A 22,352-nucleotide genomic window follows, 5' to 3' on the forward strand; every position below is an offset into this window, starting at 1 on the left:
GCCCGCCGCTCCCTCAGTCCGCCGCTCCCTCAGCCTCACGCTCCCTCAGCCTCACGCTCGCCTCACGCTCCCTCAGCCTCACGCTCCCTCAGCCTCACGCTCCCTCAGCCTCACGCTCCCTCAGCCCGCCGGCGCTGTGGGAACACCTCTCGCTCGCGAATCCCCGCTCGGGGGGCGGGGCGAGCGCAGGGGCGGGGCGAGCGCAGGGGCGGGGCGAGCGAGCGGGGCGCGGGGAGGGAGCGTGCCTGCCGAGGCGAGCCGGGCCGGGAGGGAGTCGGGCAGAGCCGGGCCGGCCGCTGCGGCTCAGCGCCCACCGCGCTCGTTGCCCAGGTTCCGGCAGAAACTTTCATCCTCTGGGGGGTCCCCCGGGCGTGTGTGTGTGTGTGTGTGAAGGGATCGGAGCTCGCGGGTGCCTCGGCGCTCGCCCGGCGGCGGCGGCGGCGGCTGAGGGGGACGTGCATCCCTCGCCCGCCGGCTCTTCACCTGCCGCTCGCGCTCCGGAGCGGCGAGAGGGCACCCCTGGAGGGGCCGCGCGGGCGCCGGCGCCCCCAAACTCTGCAGCTCGCGGCGGCGGACCGGCCCGGCGCAACTTGAACTTGATTCCTGTCCCCGGAGCGAGGCTCCCGAGGCTGCTGCCGCGGCCGTCACCACTGCCGTGGCCGTCGCCGCGGGCTCACAAAGGGGGCGCGGGGAGGGAGAGAGGCGGCGCAGGCGGGCGCGGGCCTCCGGCTCGCCGAGGCAGAGACAAAAGGGACAGTGCCCGTGCCCGCGGTGCCCGTTCGGGCCGGCTGCCCGCCCGCCTCCTGCCCCCACCCCTGGGCGCCGCTCCGCCTCCCTCCTCGCGCTCCGCGGCCGCAGTGCTCCAGGACCCGGCGAGCCTCCGGGGCGCGCGTTGCTGCTGGTGGTTGGGGCTCCAGGGCTGATAAATGATAGAGGATACAATGACTTTGCTGTCTCTGCTGGGTCGCATCATGCGCTACTTCTTGCTGAGACCGGAGACGCTCTTCCTGTTGTGCATCAGCTTGGCGTTGTGGAGTTACTTCTTCCACACCGACGAGGTGAAGACCATCGTCAAGTCCAGCCGGGACGCCGTGAAGATGGTGAAGGGCAAGGTGGCGGAGATCATGCAGAACGATCGACTTGGGGGGCTTGACGTCCTGGAAGCCGAGTTCTCCAAGACCTGGGAGTTCAAGAGCCACAATGTGGCGGTGTACTCCATTCAGGGCCGGAGAGACCACATGGAGGACCGCTTCGAAGTTCTGACGGATCTGGCCAACAAGACGCACCCTTCCATCTTCGGGATCTTCGACGGGCACGGGGGCGAGGTAGGTGCTCCCGCGGGGGCTTTGTTTTGGGGCACATCCGTGTTTGTTGCTACGCGCTCGTGGCTGTAAACAACAGGACGTGGTGTGCGCTATGGGAAGGACCCTGGTGCAAGAGGCGTGGCGATGACCTGCTTTTGGGTTGGAGGAATGCTACTGGAGTTGCAGGATTGGGACTGAGGGTCCGACTTAGCGGAGAGACGTAGTCATGCTTTTACTGCAAGGTTCCCAAGGCCGGAACCCAGCAAATGACTGTGCTAGTTCTGCTTTTTTTCGGGGGGAGGGCGATTAGTAATATTGCCAGTGAACTCTGGCCGGGGTGCCAGCGGCCCCTGGCTTAGGGTTGGAGGCGCAGAGACCGTATCCTGGATGTTCCAGCAGGGAAGAGAGGCTGCAGAATAGCGTCGGGCTCAGTGAGCATCAAGGCGTGATTCTTCCTTGTTTCCCTTCTGGGGAGGAACCCAAGGGGGCAGCTCTGCGCTTCGCCCCAACTCCATCAACTTTGCAGAATCCATCCTGCCGCTTGCCACAGCGGCTCGCTGGCTGCGGGTTCAGCTGGGTGCCTGAGCGGGACCCTGCGGCTGGCCTTTGCAGTGGCAGCGCCTGCAGAGGAGGCGGTGCGCTGACCTCAGCCCTTGGGGCGCAGGCGGGCCCTCTCCTTCTAGACTGCTTTGTTTGGGGTTCCTCCTGGAGCGCGCCTTCAAGTCCCTCACCTAGATTTCTGCAACACTGGCTTGTGCTCAGAGAGTCAGGTTTCCTGGAGGTCGAGGGCCGCTTGGCTACCGTTCTTGACTCTCAGCCCAGACTGAGTGAGTGGCGAATTCAGCTTCCGCTCTTAAGAGCACCAGGCCCATCACCCCATCTTCTCCACTCGCAGGTCTAGCAAAGTTGCTTTCTCCTCTCCCCTCCTCCGCCCTTGGTTCGTTTTGTTCTTTTGTGGTAGCTGGCTTTCTTGCCCTTCTCTGACCCGGCCCCTACCCTGCCCCCATCTCTGTGCAACTTTCTCCCTAACTCTCAGAGTGGGCTGAAGAGAATTGCAGGGAATGCCACTCTCCCTGAAGCCTTTGCTTGTTCTTTGGCTTTTGTTTTGGGTAAACACGGAGAAAGCTGTCAATTGGTTGGCTTATCTGCGTTCTCCACCCTTCACCTGCTAGTATTTCCAGCATCCTGGTCCGCCGGTTTTGCAGTACTGGCTTTGCCAAGAGGATTAACTCTGTGGTAAATAACTTATTTGGTGGAACTGACATCAGTTTCTATTCATCCCCACCCATGCTAGCCTCACCCCCCCATCCCCCACCTAATCTTTTTCTCTCTGGGTTTAGTTTTGTACTTCTTGTGCAGTTGGGTTCTTTTTGCCTTTGGTTAAAGGGCAGTTTAGAGATGGAAAGTTAATTGAGGAACGTGACACTGCGTACTTGGATACAAACATACAGAATGACAAGGTTGCCGGTATAATAGCTGATTTGTTTTCTTGGCTTGAGTTAGAAAAGTCTGTATTTTCATGTTATGTGCCTAGATTCATATATGCTTCTACAAGGTGGTTTCAAAAAGTTCGTGGAAAAATGAAATTGGAAGATGCAAAATTTACATGAACTTTTTGAAGCCTTGTGTTTTTAAAAACCACTTTTATTAAAATGGATGGCTGATAACTAGTTTTAGTTTGAAAGTCTGGATAATACATTCTGTCAAACTTAGGGCTGTGCTTTCTGAGTGTGAGCTATTGTGTTTTGAGCCCGCCGAAGTAAATGGGTTAATAATTTTTTAATATTGGTATTCTGAAACCTGAATGATGCTTTTCATTAAAAATTTTTTTCTATTTGTAAAGTAGTTAATATTTTCTTTAAAAATAATTTTCCCTGTAACCTGCTGTGTGTAGCCAGTTCACTTATTATACCTTTGTTTTAGGTCAAAATGTGTGCTCTGACATGCATTATTATTAGATTGTTGTTTGGACTGTGACAGTAACCAGGATTACTGGGTTATTTCTCTCTTGTTTTTTCTTTATATACTCACCAAAGAACATCTTACCACCTAATTGTGGACTTTTGTGTTGTTCAGCTCCTCGTCTCATTCACCAGAGGAGGGTGCCACTGTTTGATTCCGGTATAGATGGGAGTTACTCAGAAAACAGAAATCTTTCTGAAGTCTCTCTTGTTTATCTAGATGCTTATTAAGAGTGATGCAAAGATACACAAAAGATTTAATCTTATGTTAAGTAATTCATGCAAACAAGATGGAATATAAGAAAATGTAACCCATCTACAATATGGTGCTTATCAGATCCACGGGGGACCATGCGTATCCCTAACAATCCATTTCATCCTATTTGTTTAGATGAGGTGTTGATTGCTGGAGAAATTGAGACTTTCCTAAGGCTACTTGGCTAGTTTGAGACTTTTCGTGTGTTCATCTTTATATTTATCTACGGGACAAACTGCTTTGTGTATTTACTTTGGTAGATGGCATTTAGGGCATCTAGGGGATTTAAGAAGGCCTGAGATAGAATCTATATTCTTGGGCCAAGTGCGGTAGCCTAATGGTTGAAGTCCTTGCCTTGAATGCACCAGAACCCTTATGGGTGCTGGTTCTAATCTTGGCAGCCCTACTTCCCATCCAGTGCCCTGCTTGTAGTCTGGGAAAGCAGTCGAGGACGGCCCATAGCCTTGGGACCCTGCACTCATGTGGAGATCTGAAAGAGACTACTGGCTTTGGATCGGGTGAAGCTCTGGCCGTTGTAGGCACTTGGGGAGTGAATCAATGGACGGAAGATCTTCCTCTCTGTCTCTCCTCCTTTCTGTATATCTAACTTTCCAATATTTTAAAGGAAGAAAAAGCATCTATATTCTCAAAGTTTCAGTCTAGGCAGAGAGAGAGAGAGAGAGAGAGAGAGAGAGAGAACTGTACCAAAGAGTTACAGTCATAGTGTGCTTAATGCAAAGGGTGCTATGGAAACACATAAGTGGGCATTTAAATCAGAGGGAAACTCCTTAAAGGCGTTATTTACTGCAAGATTAAAAGCCCAAGATCTAGCTTTGAATCTCTGCTCTGTCTTTTGCTAAGCTGTGACTTTAGGGTTTTTGTTTAGGTTATCTGGGAGTTTCTTATCTAAAAAATAGGGATAATCTGTGTAAGGTTCACCCGTATCAGTTTTATCGTGCCCTGTCTAGGGAAGCAGTTGATGGAGAGAAAGGTGTGGAGGATGGAAGCTCGCGGGACCAAGAAGTCTGCAGTGCAAGGGCAGGAACATTCAAGGGAGAGAGAGTCTGTCTGGGGAAGCTTCAGCTTTGACAGCTAGAAAGATGTCGGCCGGGCAGGAATAATGCTCTCATTCTAACCTCTGGTGAGCTTTTATTAATCTAGTATTCTAGGTAATGGGGCAGTACAAAAGCGGTATCCTGGCATCAGATGCACATTTCTGACTAATAAAAGGGATATTCTTTTTTTTTTTAAAGATTTATTTTTATTATTTTTTTCATTGGAAAGGCGGATATACAGAGAGGAGAGACAGAGAGGAAGATCTTCCGTCCGATGATTCACTCCCCAAGTGAGCGCAACGGCCGATGCTATGCCGATCCGAAGCCAGGAGCCTCTTCCAGGTCTCCCACGCGGGTGCAGGGTCCCAAAGCTTTGGGCCGTCCTTGACTGCTTTCCTGGACCACAGGCAGGGAGCTGGAAGGGAAGCGGGGCTGCCGGGATTAGAACCGGTGCCCATATGGGATCCCGGGCGTGCAAGGCGAGGACCTTTAACCACTTGCGCCACCGTGCCGGGCCCAAAAGGGATATTCTTATGATAGTTAATAAATTGGTATTCTGATTTGTACTTTGGTCCCTTAAGAGTTGGATTAGCAAGAGTTAGCTTTCCAGACCATTTCCAGCTGCAGATTCTTTGACAAAGAAAGATTGCTAGACCTGTTTTGCTGAGGATTGGCGTTGGGATGCTGGTGACTTCTAGATGCGTTATTTAAGAGTTCCATCTCAGTGGTCTTGCAGGCCAGCTTCCTCCCTTAAGGACTCTGGGACCCTGGGGACAGCCTAACTATAGCACAGTTATGGCACTATAACTGTAGGTGGATTGTATGTGTGTGTGAATAAGGGGACTTCAAAAATTCTTAGGAAAAATAAAAGATGTTTGTTTTGGTGCAAAAATATTGAAGTCTGTGCTTGTCAGGGGCTCTTCACAAAGTTCATAGAAATGGGTGTTAGGAAAAAATTTTGAAGTATTTTTGCATCCGTTTGTGAAATTCATTCAGGTGTCTAAAGGGGGGGGGCGGTGATGGTTTTGTTATATAGCAGAAAACAACAGAAAGGTGAATAAACCCTTAGATGATATGACTTTATATGGAAATGGAAGGTTGTTATTTTTAAAGTTCAGAATTAATATAGAGGAAAATGTTGTGGTGGTGCTTATTTGTAATTTCCATCACAGGCAAGGGGAATCTCTTGGTGCGTTTCTGTTACACTATCTGGAAGAAATATCTCCTCTCTCTTGAGAGAGTTTTGTCCCCACTCACTGTGTAGAAGAAGGGATTATTCTGTACTCCCTATGCTATGGGCACTTCTGTATTAAAGGTCAGGTCTCTCTGACAGTTGACACAGACCTTGACCGCTGGTTAAAGCTTAGTGGCACTGATTTTGCATCTGAGAAGAGTCTTACTTCAGGTGCTTGTCAAGGGAGGCAGTCTTGAGGTCCAACATTTAGGAGGGAAACTGCTTAGGATTGACACACAAACGATATACATGGACAGCTTGGCTCTTCCGAGCAGTGCTGTGAAACTGCAGACATACCCCTCAAAAAAATGGACATGTACAACAAATTTTGTTTGCAATTTCATAGATGAATAAATACATGAAGATTACAGAAGCAAGGATAGGGCACTTTATTTTTTTTTCCCCCTCCGGGGGCACTTGTATTTATGATATCGTTTGATAGCCAAAAACACTGGCGAGCTTAAAAATTAGCCTCCTGTAGATTTATTGAATTTTGAGTCCCACCTGAAGTTGCATTGCTGGAACTGGGCCAGATAATTTTATGGGTCTTTTTGAACTCTTGGGCCCGATTTTCCCCCCACTAATAGAATAGCAATGTGTTTCACAGGAAGCTGGCCCTGCGAGGAGCTGTGTGCCCGAGCTCTTCCTTGGCGATCTCGCCTGTCTCCAGCACTCCCACGGTGGGCTATGTGCTCCTGTTGCCCACAGTGAGTGTGGGGAAGAATGCTCTCCCAAAGCTCCGGGTCGAATGAGGGGTAAGGATGTTGAGGACCTGGTAGTGCTACATAGCATCTTCTTTATGGAGATGACGGGAGGAGTAACACTCTGAAACACTCTGAAAACTTTTTATTTTTAACTTAAGGATGGAGAATCAGGAGCTGATCCGGTTGCCCAGTGTTTGTTAGTTTCAAGAACTATTAAGGGGGCCCAGCGTGGTAGCGCAGTGGCGCAGTGGTGCAGTGGTTAAGGTTCTCGCCTTGCACGCCCGGGATCCCATATGGGCACCGGTTCTAATCCCGGCAGCCCCACTTCCCATCCAGCCTGTGGCCCGGGAAAGCAGTCAAGGACCACCCAAAGTTTTGGGACCCTGCACCCACGTGGGAGACCCAGAAGAGGCTCCTGGCTTCGGACCGGCATAGCATCAGCGTTGAGCTCACTTGGGGAGTGAATCATCGGATGGAAGATCTTCCTCTCTGTCTCTCCTCTCTGTATGTCCGCCTTTCCAATAAAAAATAATAATAATAAAAATAAATCTTTTAAAAAAAGAACTATTAAGGGCCAAATGTCTGACTTACCCTGGCAAATATACGGAATTTTGTAGAATACATTCCTTTGGTACATTTGGAATCTTCTTATATTCAATTTTCCTCTGAGTCATTGTTCTCTTTCTCTTCTTATATGTATGTGTCTTGTTGAATTATATATGTGTTTGTAAATTTCATTGATGTTTTTAAGATTTATTTATTTTTATTGGAAAGGTGAATATATAGAGAGGAGGAGAGACAGAGAGGAAGATCTTCCATCTGATGGTTCACTCCCCAAGTGACCGCAACGGCTGGAGCTAAGCCAATCCGAAGCCAGGAGCCAGAAGCTTTTCTGGGTCTCCCATGCGGGTGCAAGGTCCCAAGGCTTTGGGCCGTCCTCAACTGCTTTCCCAGGCCAAAGCAGGGAGCTGGATGGGAAGCAGGGCTGCTAGGATTAGAACCTGCGACCATAGGGGATTCTGGGCATGCATGGCGAGGACTTTAACCACTATGCTATTGCGCCTGGCCCAATTTCATTGATTCTTATGAAATCAGATATAATTCTGAATAAATAGGAGTGGTTCAGTTAATGGTATGATTTTCAAATATTACAGCTGCTATTAGTAAATATTTGATTCTTGTTATGATGTACAAGAGGCTTAGGAGGTTAGTATGGACAAATGCTTTATGATTTAAGAGGAAATTCTAATTATGCTCATTTATAATGATGTATTAAAATGAATGAAAAAGCAAATACATTTTTCCCAACCACGAAGACCCCTCCTGTGCACTGGTGGACGTAGCAGCTTGTAGGCGAATGCAGGAGGCTCACAGCTGGCCTTGGCGCGTCTTCTTTACAGGTGGTTCAGAAATTCGTCTGATTAAGCCGGTGTTTTCTGTGTAGCCTAACACGCGTGAAAAATAGTGACATGTTCTGTGTTGTGATGTCCAAAGATGGATCAGTGCACTCTGCCCTCAGGGAGCATCGCACTTACTCAGAGGGATGAGATTGTGTTTATTTGTTTAAATTTTACTTTTGATGATGTTTATGTAGTTAATTAGGGTTGGAAGGGTCAAGGATTAGGGGAAAGACCATTGTTTCCCCATTTTTTTTTCTTCTTCCCATATGGCGGGAGGTGGGGAGCTGGGGGGGAGTGGGAAGGGGGAAGATAAGGAGAAAAACTGCACCCAGCTTCCCAGCTGCCTCAGTACCTAGGAATGGGGAATGGCCACCAGATGGTCTGGGGTTCCTAAGTGGAGCATGCGCCAAGGAGTCTGCACAGGTGGTTTCGATAGTTCTGAAATGCTGTAGCTCTCAGCCATCCAAGGGTGAGGGAAGCTTCCAAGGTGCGTTGGCCGAATTAGTCCACCTTAGAGTCTCCCTTCACCCAGATATTTGCTGTCAGTGCTTGGCTGGGGTAGTTGACCAGGTTGTCCTGCCCTTCTTCCTCTGTTGTGGTACCAGATGTCTTCTGCAGGCTTCAGTGGACAGCCATATACTCTGTGTGCATAGGGACATGCTTTCCACTGCTCTAGCTTAGCCACTGAAGAGGCCCAGTTTTGACACATGCACTCCACAGTCAGTCCACAGAGCCTGTGCTTCTCTTCATGGTTGGAGTTCTGAGACCAGCAGTTCAGTTGGGATAACCAAAGAAACCTCATGTGAGGTGATCTGAGACCTGACTTTTGTGTGTGCTTGACAGTACGGGGTTTGGCTAAATCCATCACCCATGTCAGCCTGTGCACACACTAGTAATTGCAATTGCTGGGTCATTTCTGTCTCCAACCCTGTCTCTTATGTAAACCAATGGATGCTGTGGTCCAGCCCCACCCTGTCTACCAGGAGAGCTGCAGAGATGCGTTTATATCTAGCAGAACTGTACGGATGTGTATCACTTTCATGGTCTGCCTGAGGGAGCTTGGGGAAACTTGAGAAGATTTTGAAGCAGAATTGATATTGTGTCCAGTGTTTCAGTAGGCAAAGATTGGCTGGAGGGAGGAGAAGATGACATTACTGGTGGAAGAAAAAGTGTGGAAATGATAAATGTTAAATATAAGTGTAATTCCTAGAGAGGCAGTTATTGCCATGTGTTCATGTCATTATAGAAGCCCAATCCTTACAGTTTTCCATATTCAAATACCCTCTGTGTTTTGAAAGACTGATTGTTGCTTTTTAGATGAACTCTTTTGAAGTTAAGTGTTGTGAATTGAAGGAAGCATTGTGAATGAAAATCCTGGAAACAAAATTCCTGGCCTTTAGCCTGCTAAGAAGTTGTTTCCATTTTTGAGAATAGAATAGTTCTTGTATTTTCCTTTTAAAAATGTCCAAGAATCCTCCCCTTTTTAAAGATGTGTTTATTTATTTGAAAAATAGAATTATAGAGAGAGGGGACACTGGGGTGAAGGGTGGTTGGAGGGTGGATCATCCATGTACTGGTTCATTCTCCACATGGCTGCAGTGGTCAAGGCTGAGCCTGTCTGAAATCAGAAGCCAGAAGATTTTTCCAGGTCTTTGCACATGAGTGCAGGCAGCTGAATAGGAAGTGGAACAGCCAGGAAATGAACTGGCACTCATATGGAATTCCGGGAGTGGTCCCTCAGAGAAGAATAAGTTTGAAAGTTTCCGGCTTGGTGCTGGTTGCCTCTAGAGTCCGTGTATCCTTCTCCAAGCCCCCACCCCTTGCTGTTTATGAGCAGAAAGTAGGGTTCTAGAATCCTGTTGCTGGCTATCAGCTGTGCTGCTGGAGCCTTTGCAGGTAAAGGGCACCCCTGTGCTGCTCTTGGAGGAACCCTGGTCTGGAGCATCTTTCCACTGTCACTCCTGTTACAGGAAAGATTTCAGGTGTAACACCCCTCCATCTAGAGTCGTGGCAGTTCTCATGTAAATTCTATCCTCATTTCTGAGGAAAGTAGATGAGAAGAATTTGAAATGTAAGAAAAATCTAAATTCTTTCTAGCTTTGCTTTAAAAAAATGCAATTTACAACTGTAACTACATTGTTACGTATTTACAATGACAGCATGAAGCAGTTTTCGAGGACTCTAGTTGAGGAGTCTGGCCTATAGTTTTGGGGTGCACCCAGGTCAGTAGGAGAGGCTGCTGTAACTGTTTGTGGTGCTGATATTGAAAGCAACACCGAGAAGCCCAGGCCAGGAGAGTGAGTTGATATTTTGAGTAAAGAATAGCACAAGATCCATGCTTTAATAAATCTCTTTAGAGGATTTAATGAATCTCTTTAGAGGATTTAATGTGAATGAGCAAGATGGAGAGATGGAGTGGGGGTGGCTGTTGAGAAGCTTGGGCTCACCCAGTAAGGATAACCCTGTGAAGTTGGGCCATTGCAGAAGGGAGGGGGTGGTGGCCTGAAGACCTCCTGTGCTGGTCAGACTGCTGCCAGGCTTCCCAGTGTGGCACCATCAGCCTGAGAGAGGGCTCTTGGCTGGAAGTGAGCTGGCTTACACAATTGCTTACTTTCTCCCATATATTTAGGCATTTTCTGAAATTCTTAAAATATCCAGTGTTCATTTAGCTGGCTAATTTATAAAAATTGTTTCTATTATTCCTTATCTAAACAGATACATTTAAAAATGAACACATATTATATACAGTGTTTGCTCTATTCAAAGTTAAAAGCATTTATCATTTTATTACCAGGAATAATAGTATAGAAAAAAATGATCACTCTAAATCTTATTACCCTGTCATAACTACTAGTATGTTTCTGGTATGTTACATTTTAAAATTTATAAAGAAATATAATTAAATATATTTTATGTTCTTATAAAAATGTATGTGTAATTTGTAATCTTTCTTTTCTCACTGTGTATATGAAATAATAGGCTTGACATGAAGGATTCCATGTTGAACTGGATTTTGTCTTGGGTAAGGAAATGCCACCAGCTGACCTGTGAGGTTGTAACGCGGCTGAGAAAGTTGCATTCTGCCTGTCAAGGATGCTTGAAACCGTCACTGAGCTGTTCATACATGACCAGGGAAAAAAATGAGTTTCACTTGCTTCAACAATAAAGGGTACATCCACAAAGGCTACAAATGAGTGGTTAGTAAGTTTTCATTCCTAAGCTAGTTCTGCATTAGCTCAGTCCCTCGATCCCCTCTCGGTGTGTGGGTTTTGCCATTATAAACACTGCTGCTCTGTAGTTCAGGGTCACGAGGTCTTCTGGCCATGAGCCTACGCTTTACTGTTGGCAGTGAAGGACTTTCAAATGTTAGTCAGTGCATAGTGCTCCTTTTTACCAGCTCGCTTAGGTAATTTTTGTTATTTTTTCTATCTATATATTCTATGTATGTATGTATCTATCTATTTATCATTTGTAAGGCAGAGAGACAGAGATGGACAGAGCAGTCTTTCATCCCTGGTTTACTGCACACATACTGCACAAATACCCGGGCTCCGTCAGGTTGCAGCCAGAGCCTGGAACTCAGTCCAGGTTTTCCTTGTAATTGTCAGGGCTCCACGTACCTGAACCGTCATCTGCTGCCTCCCAGAGTGGGCATTAGCAGGAAGTTGGGTTGGAAGTAGAGTAGCTGGGATTAGAATGGGCACTTTGATATGGGTTATAAGAGTACTAAAGTGCCAAACCCCTGCCCCATTGTGTATTTTGAATAGTGATGGAGTATTATAGTGAATAGGGATTTGATGAATTACTTAACTGCTTTTTTTAAAAATAATTTTTTATTATTATTTTTGACAATCTTGACATAATTAGGGTAAAAAGTTTCAAGCACTACAGGAAGATGGGTAAGACAATCAGTTCCGTATTGTTTCCTTAATATATCTGGTGTAAAAGGAGATTTTAAGGGAGAAGCTCCACCCAGTCTCCCACCCAGTCTCCCACCCACCCCAGGTCCCAGATGTGGGGCGTGCTCCGAGGGTCTTGCTCAAGCGGTTCTGACAGTTCAACAGTTCTGAATTGCTGCCAATCTCACCACTCCAAGCACGATGCGGTTGTTGGAGATTCCACTGATCGACATAGTCCATCATAGCGTCTCCGTTTGCCCAGTATTTTCATTGCCAACATACAACTGAGGTGGTTGATTGACTTGTTCTGTCCTCTGTCATTTGATGATTAGCGTTCTGAGTCTGAAAGCTTCATTGGGGCGATCCCCAAAGAAATTTTGTCTGAGGTGATCCCAGACCAGATTCTTGTATGTACTAGCAAGCACAGGGCCTGGTACGGTCTATTGCCCCGATCAACTGGTGATTGCAGTTGCTGGGTTGGTTCTGTTTGCATCCCTATCTTCCACTGGAACCAATGGGTGTTTGCAGTCCAACCTGGTTCTACCCAGCACATACTCGGCCCTCACATAAACCAGTGGGAGCTGCAGCCTACCTGGAGCGACCCACAATAACCCCAACCAGGCCTGCCCCCTACCCTGGTTTGCCAATATGTGTGGCAGACTAGTCCAGTCTGTCCCAAATACCCTTCTGCTCTCATACATGTCAATGGGTATTAAAACCTTGTTCCATCTAACCAGCCCAACTGTCCAGCCTTCATGGATGTTGTTGGGTGTCTCTGTCTAGCTACTCCAGTCCCTGTCTTAGTTTTCCTGCTCTCCTGTAGAAGTGGTAACCCAAGAGGGAGGAGCCCATTATTTCCCTCCCAGGCCACTCCCACTCCCAGATTATGCACTCTCCAGGTAGTTCTGTGGTTTGACTTGACAGAACTAGCCCCCAGTGCCAGCTTCTGCCAGCTGATACTGTGGCTAAGCCCCAACAACCTCACCCACTGTAATTGTAGATTGCACCAGTAGGAATAATCAGCCCAGCCTGGCTTTTCCCTGATCTGGTCCACATGAGGCACACAGGTGCCGTAGCCCTGCCTGGTTTGGTCTACCCCCATCCAAGCTCACGCTCTCCAGTGGGAATAGCTGTTCAGCAAGGAAACCACCCCTTATTCTCTTGCCGGTTCTGCCCCCTTCCTTCCTGGTTCTCACATGTGCTGGTTGGGTGCTGCGGTCCCTTCTGGCACAGGCAACCTCACCTTGGCATTCTGTGTTGTGTACTGCTTTTGTCGCGACCAAACCTGGCTCGACCCACACTCTGTTCTGGTGTTCGGATTTGTTAGTGGATGATGTGAACTGATTCAGCCTGGTCTGCCCCCGATCCATGCAAAATATATGCCAGTGGGACACTTTCCAAGGCCTCTTGGCTGTTTCCTTCTATGCTTCTTGTGCTTACCTGCAGGGTCTGTGTCCTGCCAGAGGAGTTGCCTGGGCTCCTCCATCAGAACCCCTCTAAGTGCCAGATTTCGCGCATACCAGTGGGTCCATGAGCCAGTACTACTCAGTTTGCCTCTTGTCCTAGCAGGGAACAGTGGCTTTTCCTAACTGGCCTTAAACCCATTCTGGTTCTTGCTGTAGGATGTTTCAGCCCAGCCATGGCTTGTCCATACCCACATATAGTTCATATATGGCTCAGTTGGGGTTGAGACCTAGCCTAGTCCATCCCACATCTACCCTGATCCTCCAGAACACCAGAAGGTATTGTAGTCTGGCTTGGCCTGGTGCATTTTGTCCCAGTCCACACTTGTGCCAAGGAAGACTACAACCGTTTCCTGACCAGAATGCAGCCCCATTCCAGCCTGTGCGCCCCTTGGTGGGAACCTCCACTCAGCTAGGGTGTCCCCTTAGGCCCCCAACCGGGCCTGTTCCCATAGATTGCACACATGCCAGTGGTTGCTGTGACTCAGTTTGGCACAGCCCTTCACCTGTCGTGACCCCTGCCTTAGACACTGTGGCCCAGCATCCGTGGCTCACGCAGACCAGTTGGTGCAAAAACCTATCTGGGCATGTCCTGTGCTCCAACCTGGTTTCCAATCTTACTTGTGGGCTAAGGTTTGCTCAGTACTGCCCGGTGCACCCGTTCCATCACCTTTTCATACATTGATGCGCCGTTGGTGCTGCTTTGTTCAGCCTCTCCGACCCCCAGGTCTGGACCACCTATTCACCAGTAGGAGCTATAACTATAACTCGCCAGAGGAGCTTCCCAAGTTTCTCCCCCTGATCCCCTCCAGACCCAGTTCTCTTACATGCCACTGGGCTTTAGGCAAGTGCCGGGCACAGTCTGGCCCTCCCTTTGAGTTTGCATGAGCTGGTGAACATTGCAGTCCGGCCCACCCCACACCCCACTCAGTATGCACACTCAAGCGCCGATGCCCCGACTAGTCCAGACTGCCGTCTATTCTCCAATCTGTGGTCAATGGCAGGCTGTCCGGTTACACCTAGCTTAGTCCACCACGACTCCATCTCTTGAAGTAACCTGTAAGGCTAGAATTTCCATAAGGTTTGGCCCACACATCCCCCACAGAAGCTTCCCCTGGATATGGTTCTCTAATGTGTTTGTTAATCTCATGACCTTGCTTAATGTGACTGGTCTCTGTTGGGTCAGTTCTGTTTCCAGCCTTGTCATCCACTTGGACCAATGGGTATTGTGGTCCAGCTCGATCCTATCCACTTCATACTCGGTCCTCATGCAAACCAGTGGGAGCTGCAGCCCAGCTGGGGCAACTCCCCATAATCCCCACCAGGCCTGTTTCCTTCCCTAGTTCCCATGCATATGAGTATGTACCGCAGGCTTGTTCAGTCTGTCCCACCTCCCATTAAGCTGTGGTACTTGTCATTGAGCATTGAAGCCTAGTTCAACCCAACCAGCCTACTATCCAGCCCACATACATACTGGCAGGTGCCTTCCTGTTTAGCAACCCTGCCCCTGTCCTGGTTTTCGTGCTCTCCAGTAGTAGTTACCCACGAGGAAGGTGCCCACTATCTCCCTGCTAGGCCACTCCAACTTCTGGATTGCGCATTTTCCAGGTGGTTCTGGCATTTAACTTAACAGAATTTGCCCCCAGTGCCAGTCTCTGCCATCTGATGATGTAGCAAAGCCCTACCAACACTTGCCTACTCTAATTTTGCTTGCACCATTTGGAACAGTCAGCCAAATCAGGCCCTTCCCCGATCTAGCTCACATGAGGTCCACAGGTGTTCCCCTCACCTGTCTCAGCTTTTACCTTCAATGCTGTGGCATAGTATCCCTGCCTCCTGTAGACCAGTTGTTGTAAGAGCCTAGGTTGGAATGACATGTGCTCCATCCTGATTTCTATTCTTTTTGAGTTGACATTTGTTTGGCCCTGCCCAGTCTGCCCCCTTCCAGTTGCAGCTTGCCCACTCCACATCCTGTTTTAGGATGCTCTTTCGGGTGATGCTGCCTTGACTTGCCTAGAATGCCATTGGTTCCTTTACCCATAAGTGATGGCAGGTGCCATGGTCACTCCTAGGTTAGTCCCTCACCACCCCAGTCTGTGAGCTAACCTGTGGGACTTGTATTTCCACAGGGTTAGGCCTACACTTCCCCCATACAGTTTACCCCTGGACCAAATTCTCTTGCATGCTGGTAAGTTTCCTGACCCTGCCGAATGTGACCAGCCCACTGTTCCACCACCCAGTCAAGTTTTGGTGCCCAGCTAGACAGGCCCCCATGCATAGCTTTGGTGTGGACCGGTGTGTGGCAGTAAGTGAACTTTATGCTAATAGCCATTCTCAGGATTTCTAATGTGGCTGGTGTTTCAGTCTGGCTCAAATAGATCTTAAGGGCACTCCCCTTCAAACCTTTAGGTCTCAGTCCCACTCTTGCCCTAAAGTTTCATGTCCCTATTACTGGGAGTCACAAGGAATTCATGTCTCACCTACACTAAAGCTGGCCATATTCATGGGTGTCCCTAAGCAGCTATTTCATATCATAAAAACCCCAGAGCTCACTGCTGGGCGGCCAGTAGGCAGAGCCTGGCACCATTTGGTGCACTGGTCGCCCAAAGCCAAGGACTCAGCCATCGCCTTGTGGCTGTGGCTTTAGCTTGAATCCTTAGTCTTGGATTCTGCCCAGCAGGGGCACCTCCCACAGCTGCCACCCTGTGGGGGGTTTCAAGCTGCCCTCAGCCCCAAGATAGGAATCCCTTAACTGCTTTTTTTTTTTTTTTGGCAAAAAATTAGGTTCCTCACTGTAAATATTTTTTTACAAATACTTTGTGCTTCTGTTATAGTTGGTATTATTTCTCGAGAGTGATGTTTCTGGATCGAAGAAGAAGCAAATCAACATTATTGGTAATAATAATAATGATAATACTGGCCAACATTTGTTAAGTATGTGTAATATGCCAGTGCATGTTTATCTAATTTGAATTTTCATAATGGCTTGAGAGGTAAGCTGCACCACCACTATTTTATAGATGTAGAAATTAAGGAGCTGAAAGTTTAATTTACCCATGGTCTCTCACAGCTTTTTGAAGGGTTAAGCTAGCATTTGGAACTGGGATTGGGACTTGGAGCTGTTTGCAAAGCCTGTCTTACCAGTTTCTAGTTGAAGTTCTTCAGTAATTGGGATGATAAGATGCTCCAGTGTTGTTATATGGATGTTGCCTGGCCCTTTGACTTTGCTCAGTAAGACTTACGGTTTCTCATGTGATCCTGAGGTCATGTCCCTGTGACATGTGGGGTTGTTCTTGCAAACCAAATGCTGCAATTGTTGCTGAATGGTGGGTTTTGTTACCCAGGCGAGTCCTATGGTTGGAAAAGGCTTAGAGCTGGTGACGCCTTATATTCAAGCAGTGTTCCTATCCAATCCCTCTCTCTGCTGCAGAGTATCCTTCATGTTTTTGTCTGTTGGTTCATGAAGGGCTTACACGGAGGTCAGAGTGACATTAGTCAGGCACTTGAAGTAAACAAAGATGACCCAGTAGTAAGAACTTGACCTTAGGGCAATTATGGATTGGTGGTGTATGTTTGTGTGGATTCTATTTGTACTAAAACACCGTTTTTTTTCAGAACTAAAGTAATTTCCTGATACATAAGCGGTTGTTAATTTTAAACAACAAAGTGTGATTTTCTCATTTGCTTATAAAAACTGAGTCTGTTTACTTTGAGTAGATGTTAGGTCTGTATATTTTCGTTTCAGAAAGCTATTTAATAAATTATGCTCTTAGCAACTCTAAGTCAGGTCCAAGCTTTTTTGATGGCTACTCATAATCCAATTTTAATATAAATATTCAGAAGGAAATTTTAAATAAAGGGAGCCACAATTTTCTAAATAGGCTAATGGAGCTATAATACCTTTAATAGCTTTCTTTTATGGTTTTAGGCTCTCCTTTGAAATGTACAAAGAATTTTTAGTAAATATTCATGTAGATGGAACTTATGCATACTGGTAAATTGATATCCCTTCAGTAAAAATAAAGTATGTGCTGTAAGAGCTATGCTTAAAAACTGAAGATAAATGCTTCTGAAACATTTATCTACAAAATTTGATCACTTGAACTTTCTGGGGATGATTTTTCTTTCTTTTTTTGTTTCTTGAGAATAAGGTCTAGTTTAATTCAGCCTTTGGTGTTTCCACTTTGTCTAGAATGAGGGAGGGCTTTGGAAGTTGACTCTGTTAAGAAAGCTATTTAAAGAGCAGAGATTATGAGACAGTGGATTAAGGCACCCTTGAGAGGCTTGCATCCCATATCAGAGGATCAGTTAACTGTTCTGTTTCTGATCCAGTTTCCTGTCAATGCATTCTGGAAGGCCACAGATCAAGTGTTTGGAACCCATTACCTGTGTCCGAGCCGGTTGGCTTTGGCCTTGTATGGCCATGCTTGTTATGAGCATTTGGGGGGTAAACCTGCACATGAAAGATTCCCTCTCTTGCTCATTTACTCTCTCTCTCTACTTGGGAAGTAAACCCAAACAAATAGGTAAACATAAAAAATAAAATGAGATGTAGTCTACATTCCTTCATTCCTAAAAGACCAGGAAATTCCTGCTTGCTAGTAGATATGCTACCGAAAGGAAAATCTGGGACCATTGCCTACAAGAGTGCAAAATGTAAACCTAGCAGAGAGATGACATTTTCTAATGTGTATGAAAGAACTGCCTATTCCCTATAGAGATTCTACTCAAGGAATCTGTATATTTATAATCACTTGGAAACTTCTCTGGTTTGTGTGAAGGTGTAGGGCCATATGTCAGTGACCTGTATTGGAAGCTCAGTCTTTTTACCTTACCGTCCGTCATTATTGTCCTATCTCATGTAAGTAGCTGGCAGGTGATCAATGTGTCTTAATTGCTAAATCAAAGACTTACGCACACTGTGTCACCAAACACTGTGGCTTTTCTGGAGGAGTGGATACTTATTTGCATTTGCTTTTTAGCTTTAATATTCTAGGTTTGGATCATTAATGATGTAAGTGGGGATTTAGCACTCTCTGGCAGTAAATCTTACATATTTCATATTGTATTTTTAACAAGAAAGCCTGAATTAAGCATTACTCTTAGACCACAACGTTTTTAATCTAAATTTTTAAAAATTATTGTTTTAGTTATAGAATTGCCATGGGGCAGAAACTTTTATTTTTACTAGATATACATTGCTTCTTTTTAAGGTAGCAACTGCTTTCACTTATCCTTTTAATTAAATAAATAAACTTTCAGTTAAATTAGTCATTGGAAATTTTCTGGTCAAATAAGTCTCATGTTGATACCATTGAGGTTTAATGAAAAGTGAAGCATAATAAAATCTTTGTTTATACTGTTCATCTTTGTATCACTTTGCATAATGAAGTAAATTTTGTGTAACAGTTGGTTTGCATAGGTATATAATAAACATGATTGTTCCATGGTTTATGATTCAGAAGTTTTATTTTTCATTTTACTACATAAATGATTTACTAAACTATTATTTAGAAAGAATATGAATTTTCTCTGTAGATGGGTCAGGGACTTGAATTGTCGCGTAATCCAAATATAGTGCCTGTAGCTTCATAGCTCCATAAAATATCTATTGTTAAAGACTTTCATCAGAGGGATTCCACATTGCCCCCGGAATTTTTTCTCTGTAATCCGCTCTTAGGAAATTCATCTTGATATGCGAACTAGATATCTTTGGTTAAAGCCCATTTTTCCTTGTCTGGCCTTAGCACAGAGACATAAATTGAGATTAGTCTGTTCCTATTTTTAAGTCAGTAAGACAACTATAATTTAAAGTTTCCTCTCCTCCTCCCACTTTAAATCTTTATATAAAGTTTATGGGAGAAGTACTCATCTCAAAAAAAGGAAGATGAAAAGTAATGTCTGCCATAGACATGTTTTCCAAGTGGTCAGCAGTAGCTCCTCTTTGTGAAGAGCTGGCTTTCCAATAAAGGCAATGCTGTTTTTAATCTTGTATTTTATGTTCATTGGCCAAAGTTTACGCTATAGCAGAATACATTTTTGGTGGTGTATTATTTATAGTTTTCACTTGTAAGTAACAGAAAAGTCAAGTGGAAATCATTTGAGCTTGAGGGACATTTGTTGTCTTACTTAACAAAGGGCTTGGAGATATTTTTTGATTTAGCAGCTCAGTGACTTCAAGGCTGGAGGTCAGTGTCTCAGAAATCAGAAGTTGCAAGATGTGATCCCTAAATCTGCTGCAGCCATTATTGTGTAATATCTGCAAATGTGAAAAAGGAACTGTAGGATTTAAAAAAATTAAAGATTTATTTTTATTTGAAAGGCAGTTATATATAAAGAGACATAGACAGGTCATCCATCCTCTAGTTCACTGTCCAAATGTTGTTAAAGGCCAGAGCCAAGCTGATCCAGAAGCAGGAGCCCCGAGTGTCTTCTGGGTCTCCCACATGGGTTTGGGAGCCCAAGGATTGGGACCATCCTCTGCTGCTTTCCCAGGCCCCCCACAGGGAGCTGGGTCAGAAGTGGAGCAGCCGGCACATATATGGACTGCTGGTACCAAAGGCGCAAAATTAGACTGCAGTTCCACTGTGCCAGCCCCTCTGTGCTGTTCTTTTAACCCGAGGAGAATCCTTTTTAGAAAATATTCCTCACGTGTCATAGGGCAGAAGTTTGCCCATGTCCATGCCTAAACTTGACTATGCAAATATGATCAGTGATTATCAGATTCATCGTAATTCACCCTGGGTCTGGGAGGAGCCCAGACTCCTGGAGTTCCTGACAGTTTAGGTGGTTTCCTAAATGAGGAAGAGGGGAAGCAGAAATGGTTGTTGGTGGGAAGGGAGTTTGAAGATGGATGGCATGGAATGTTTCTTGTTCTGCACCTTACTGATTTCAGAGAGAGAGTGCTGCGATAAAGTACACAACATTGAGATGGAGAAAACTCACTTTAAAACAACCTACTTATTTACATGAAGTGATTAGAATCAGCACCCATATGGGATCCTGCTGCATACAAGGCGAGGACCTCAGCTGCTATGCCACCACGCCAAGTCTGGTATTTAATTTTTAAAATATCTAATCTGCTGATCAAAGATAATTCCAAAGAAGTTCACAGTTTTGGGCCTGGCACAATAACCTAGTGCCTAAATCTTTGCCTTGCATCCAGCAGGATCCCATATGTGTGCTGGTTCTTGTCCCTGCAGCTCCACTTCCCACCCAGCTCCCTGCTTGTGGCCTGGGAAAACAGTGGAGGACAGCCCAAAGCCTTGGGACCCTGCACCTGCAGGAGAGACCCAGAGGAAGAGGAAGCTCCTGGCTTTGGCACAGCTCTGGCTGTTGCGGCTACCTGGAGACTGGACCAGTGCATGGAGGGTTCCGTCTCTATTTCTCCTTCTCACTGTATATCTGTGTTTCTCACAATAACAACAACAACAATAAAATAAATCTAAAAAATGTTGAAAGTTTTTATATTGTTATGGATGGTTGTGGAGCTTAGCAGTGGTTTAGGCTACAGTGATGGAGAGGACGTTAAAGCCTTCATTTTTTTCTAACGGCCAAATATGTGCACCTGGAGTAAATTTTGTTAGGTAAGGATAAAGTGCTCATACTCCTGCTAAAAATTGATTAAAATGAAGCCATATTTTCATTGTGTTTCCTTGTCTGGTTATTGTTAGTTCCTAAAAATGCTTAATAACTTCCTCGTCATTTTTCTGGTGATTTGTTTAGTTTGTTTTCTTTTTTCTTCTTTTTTTAGACACAGTACGTTTATATTGTCCAAAAATAATGTAATTTTATCTTCTACTTTCCAGGTACTTATGCTTTTTATTTTTGTTTCCTGTGTTGTTGCATTAACTAGAACTGGCAGAACAATATTCCATAATATAGGTGATATTATCATTTTCTTCAATTTGAGATTACTTAAAAATACTTATGATTGAGGGAATGCAAAAAGACTTCGATTTGTGGGTAATAAGGCTAAAGTTTCTGTACTGGTGTAATGAAAGATGAAAACCAGTGCATAACAAGAGCTTAAGAAGAAAGATAATTGAAGGTGTAGTAACTGAGAATTAAGCCAGAAGGTAGACTAGAACGTAATAGGGATTTGATGCTGAAAACCAGAATAAGTTATTTGCACGACTTGGGAAATCATCATCACTAGATCTTTCTCAAGGAAATGCTTAAGGAGCTTTAGTCATTCCAGGTGTGTTGGGATCACAGTATCCACGGTTGGTTCTGTAAGTTGGGGACAGCCTAGCAGGATGAATGCAGCTATTCTTTCTCCTAGGTCGGGAAGGGGAGAAGCTTTGGAAGGGGTGCTGTGGAGTTCTCCTGTTCTGGCAGGTTTTGATGAAGGTTTTCCTTACTTTATCCAGAAGATTCCTGTGCATAAAATCTTTGTCCCAGTTTGTACTACCTGTCCTGTAAGGAAGTGGACTGCCCACAGAAGAGTCTCCTGATTGGGGGTTAGGTTGAAGTCAGTGTAGCAGACAGAATCATGTTTTGTCAAAATCTCTCTTAGAAGATCACTTGAATTGCTGTGAAGAACAATACGCGTGAGTTTCACATCTTGCCCCGTAGAGTAATATGTGATTAATATGAGATTTCAAAGGCAGTGATAAAATATTTTTATTTTAATGAAGCATGTATTACATATTTCTGTGTGTGAATACCTTGAAAAAATTTACAGTCTTAATTTGCAATCTTAATTTTTTTCCACATTCTCTCTCTTTTTTTTCTTTTCTGTATCTGGGGGAAGAGGGGAGATAAAGGAGAAGCCCCATGCAGCCTCTCACCCATCCCAGGTCCCCAATCTGAGGCATACTCCGAGGGTCCTGCTCAAGTAGTTCTGATAGTTCAACAGTTCTGAATTGCTGCCAATCTTGCTGTTCCCAGCATTATGAAATCTCTCCAGAATCAACTGGTTGACATAGTCTACATTAGAGTCCCTGTTTGCCCAGTTTTTCACTGCCAATACATGGCTGTGGTAGTTGATAGATTTGTTCTGTCCTCTGTCATCTGTTGTGGTACCAGGTGTCCTCTGCAGGTTATGATGGACTGTCATATCCTCCATGTGCAC

At 45.6% G+C, this 22,352-nt stretch overlaps 1 protein-coding gene across 1 annotated transcript in view; it reads left to right on the forward strand.

Moving 5' to 3' along the window:
- Positions 1-810: 810 nt before the first annotated feature.
- Positions 811-22,352, forward strand: part of PPM1L (protein phosphatase, Mg2+/Mn2+ dependent 1L) — a 277,823-nt gene continuing 256,281 nt past the window's right edge. Inside the window, exon 1 of the mRNA XM_040974890.1 lies at positions 811-1,325. Coding sequence (XP_040830824.1) covers positions 927-1,325 — 399 coding nt within the window. The 5' untranslated portion in view covers positions 811-926. The remainder of the gene's footprint in view (positions 1,326-22,352) is intronic.

The sequence above is a fragment of the Ochotona curzoniae genome, unplaced genomic scaffold, assembly GCF_017591425.1.
Source record: "Ochotona curzoniae isolate NIBS_2020 unplaced genomic scaffold, NIBS_Ocur_1.0 contig_2599, whole genome shotgun sequence".
Classification (NCBI taxonomy): domain Eukaryota; kingdom Metazoa; phylum Chordata; class Mammalia; order Lagomorpha; family Ochotonidae; genus Ochotona; species Ochotona curzoniae.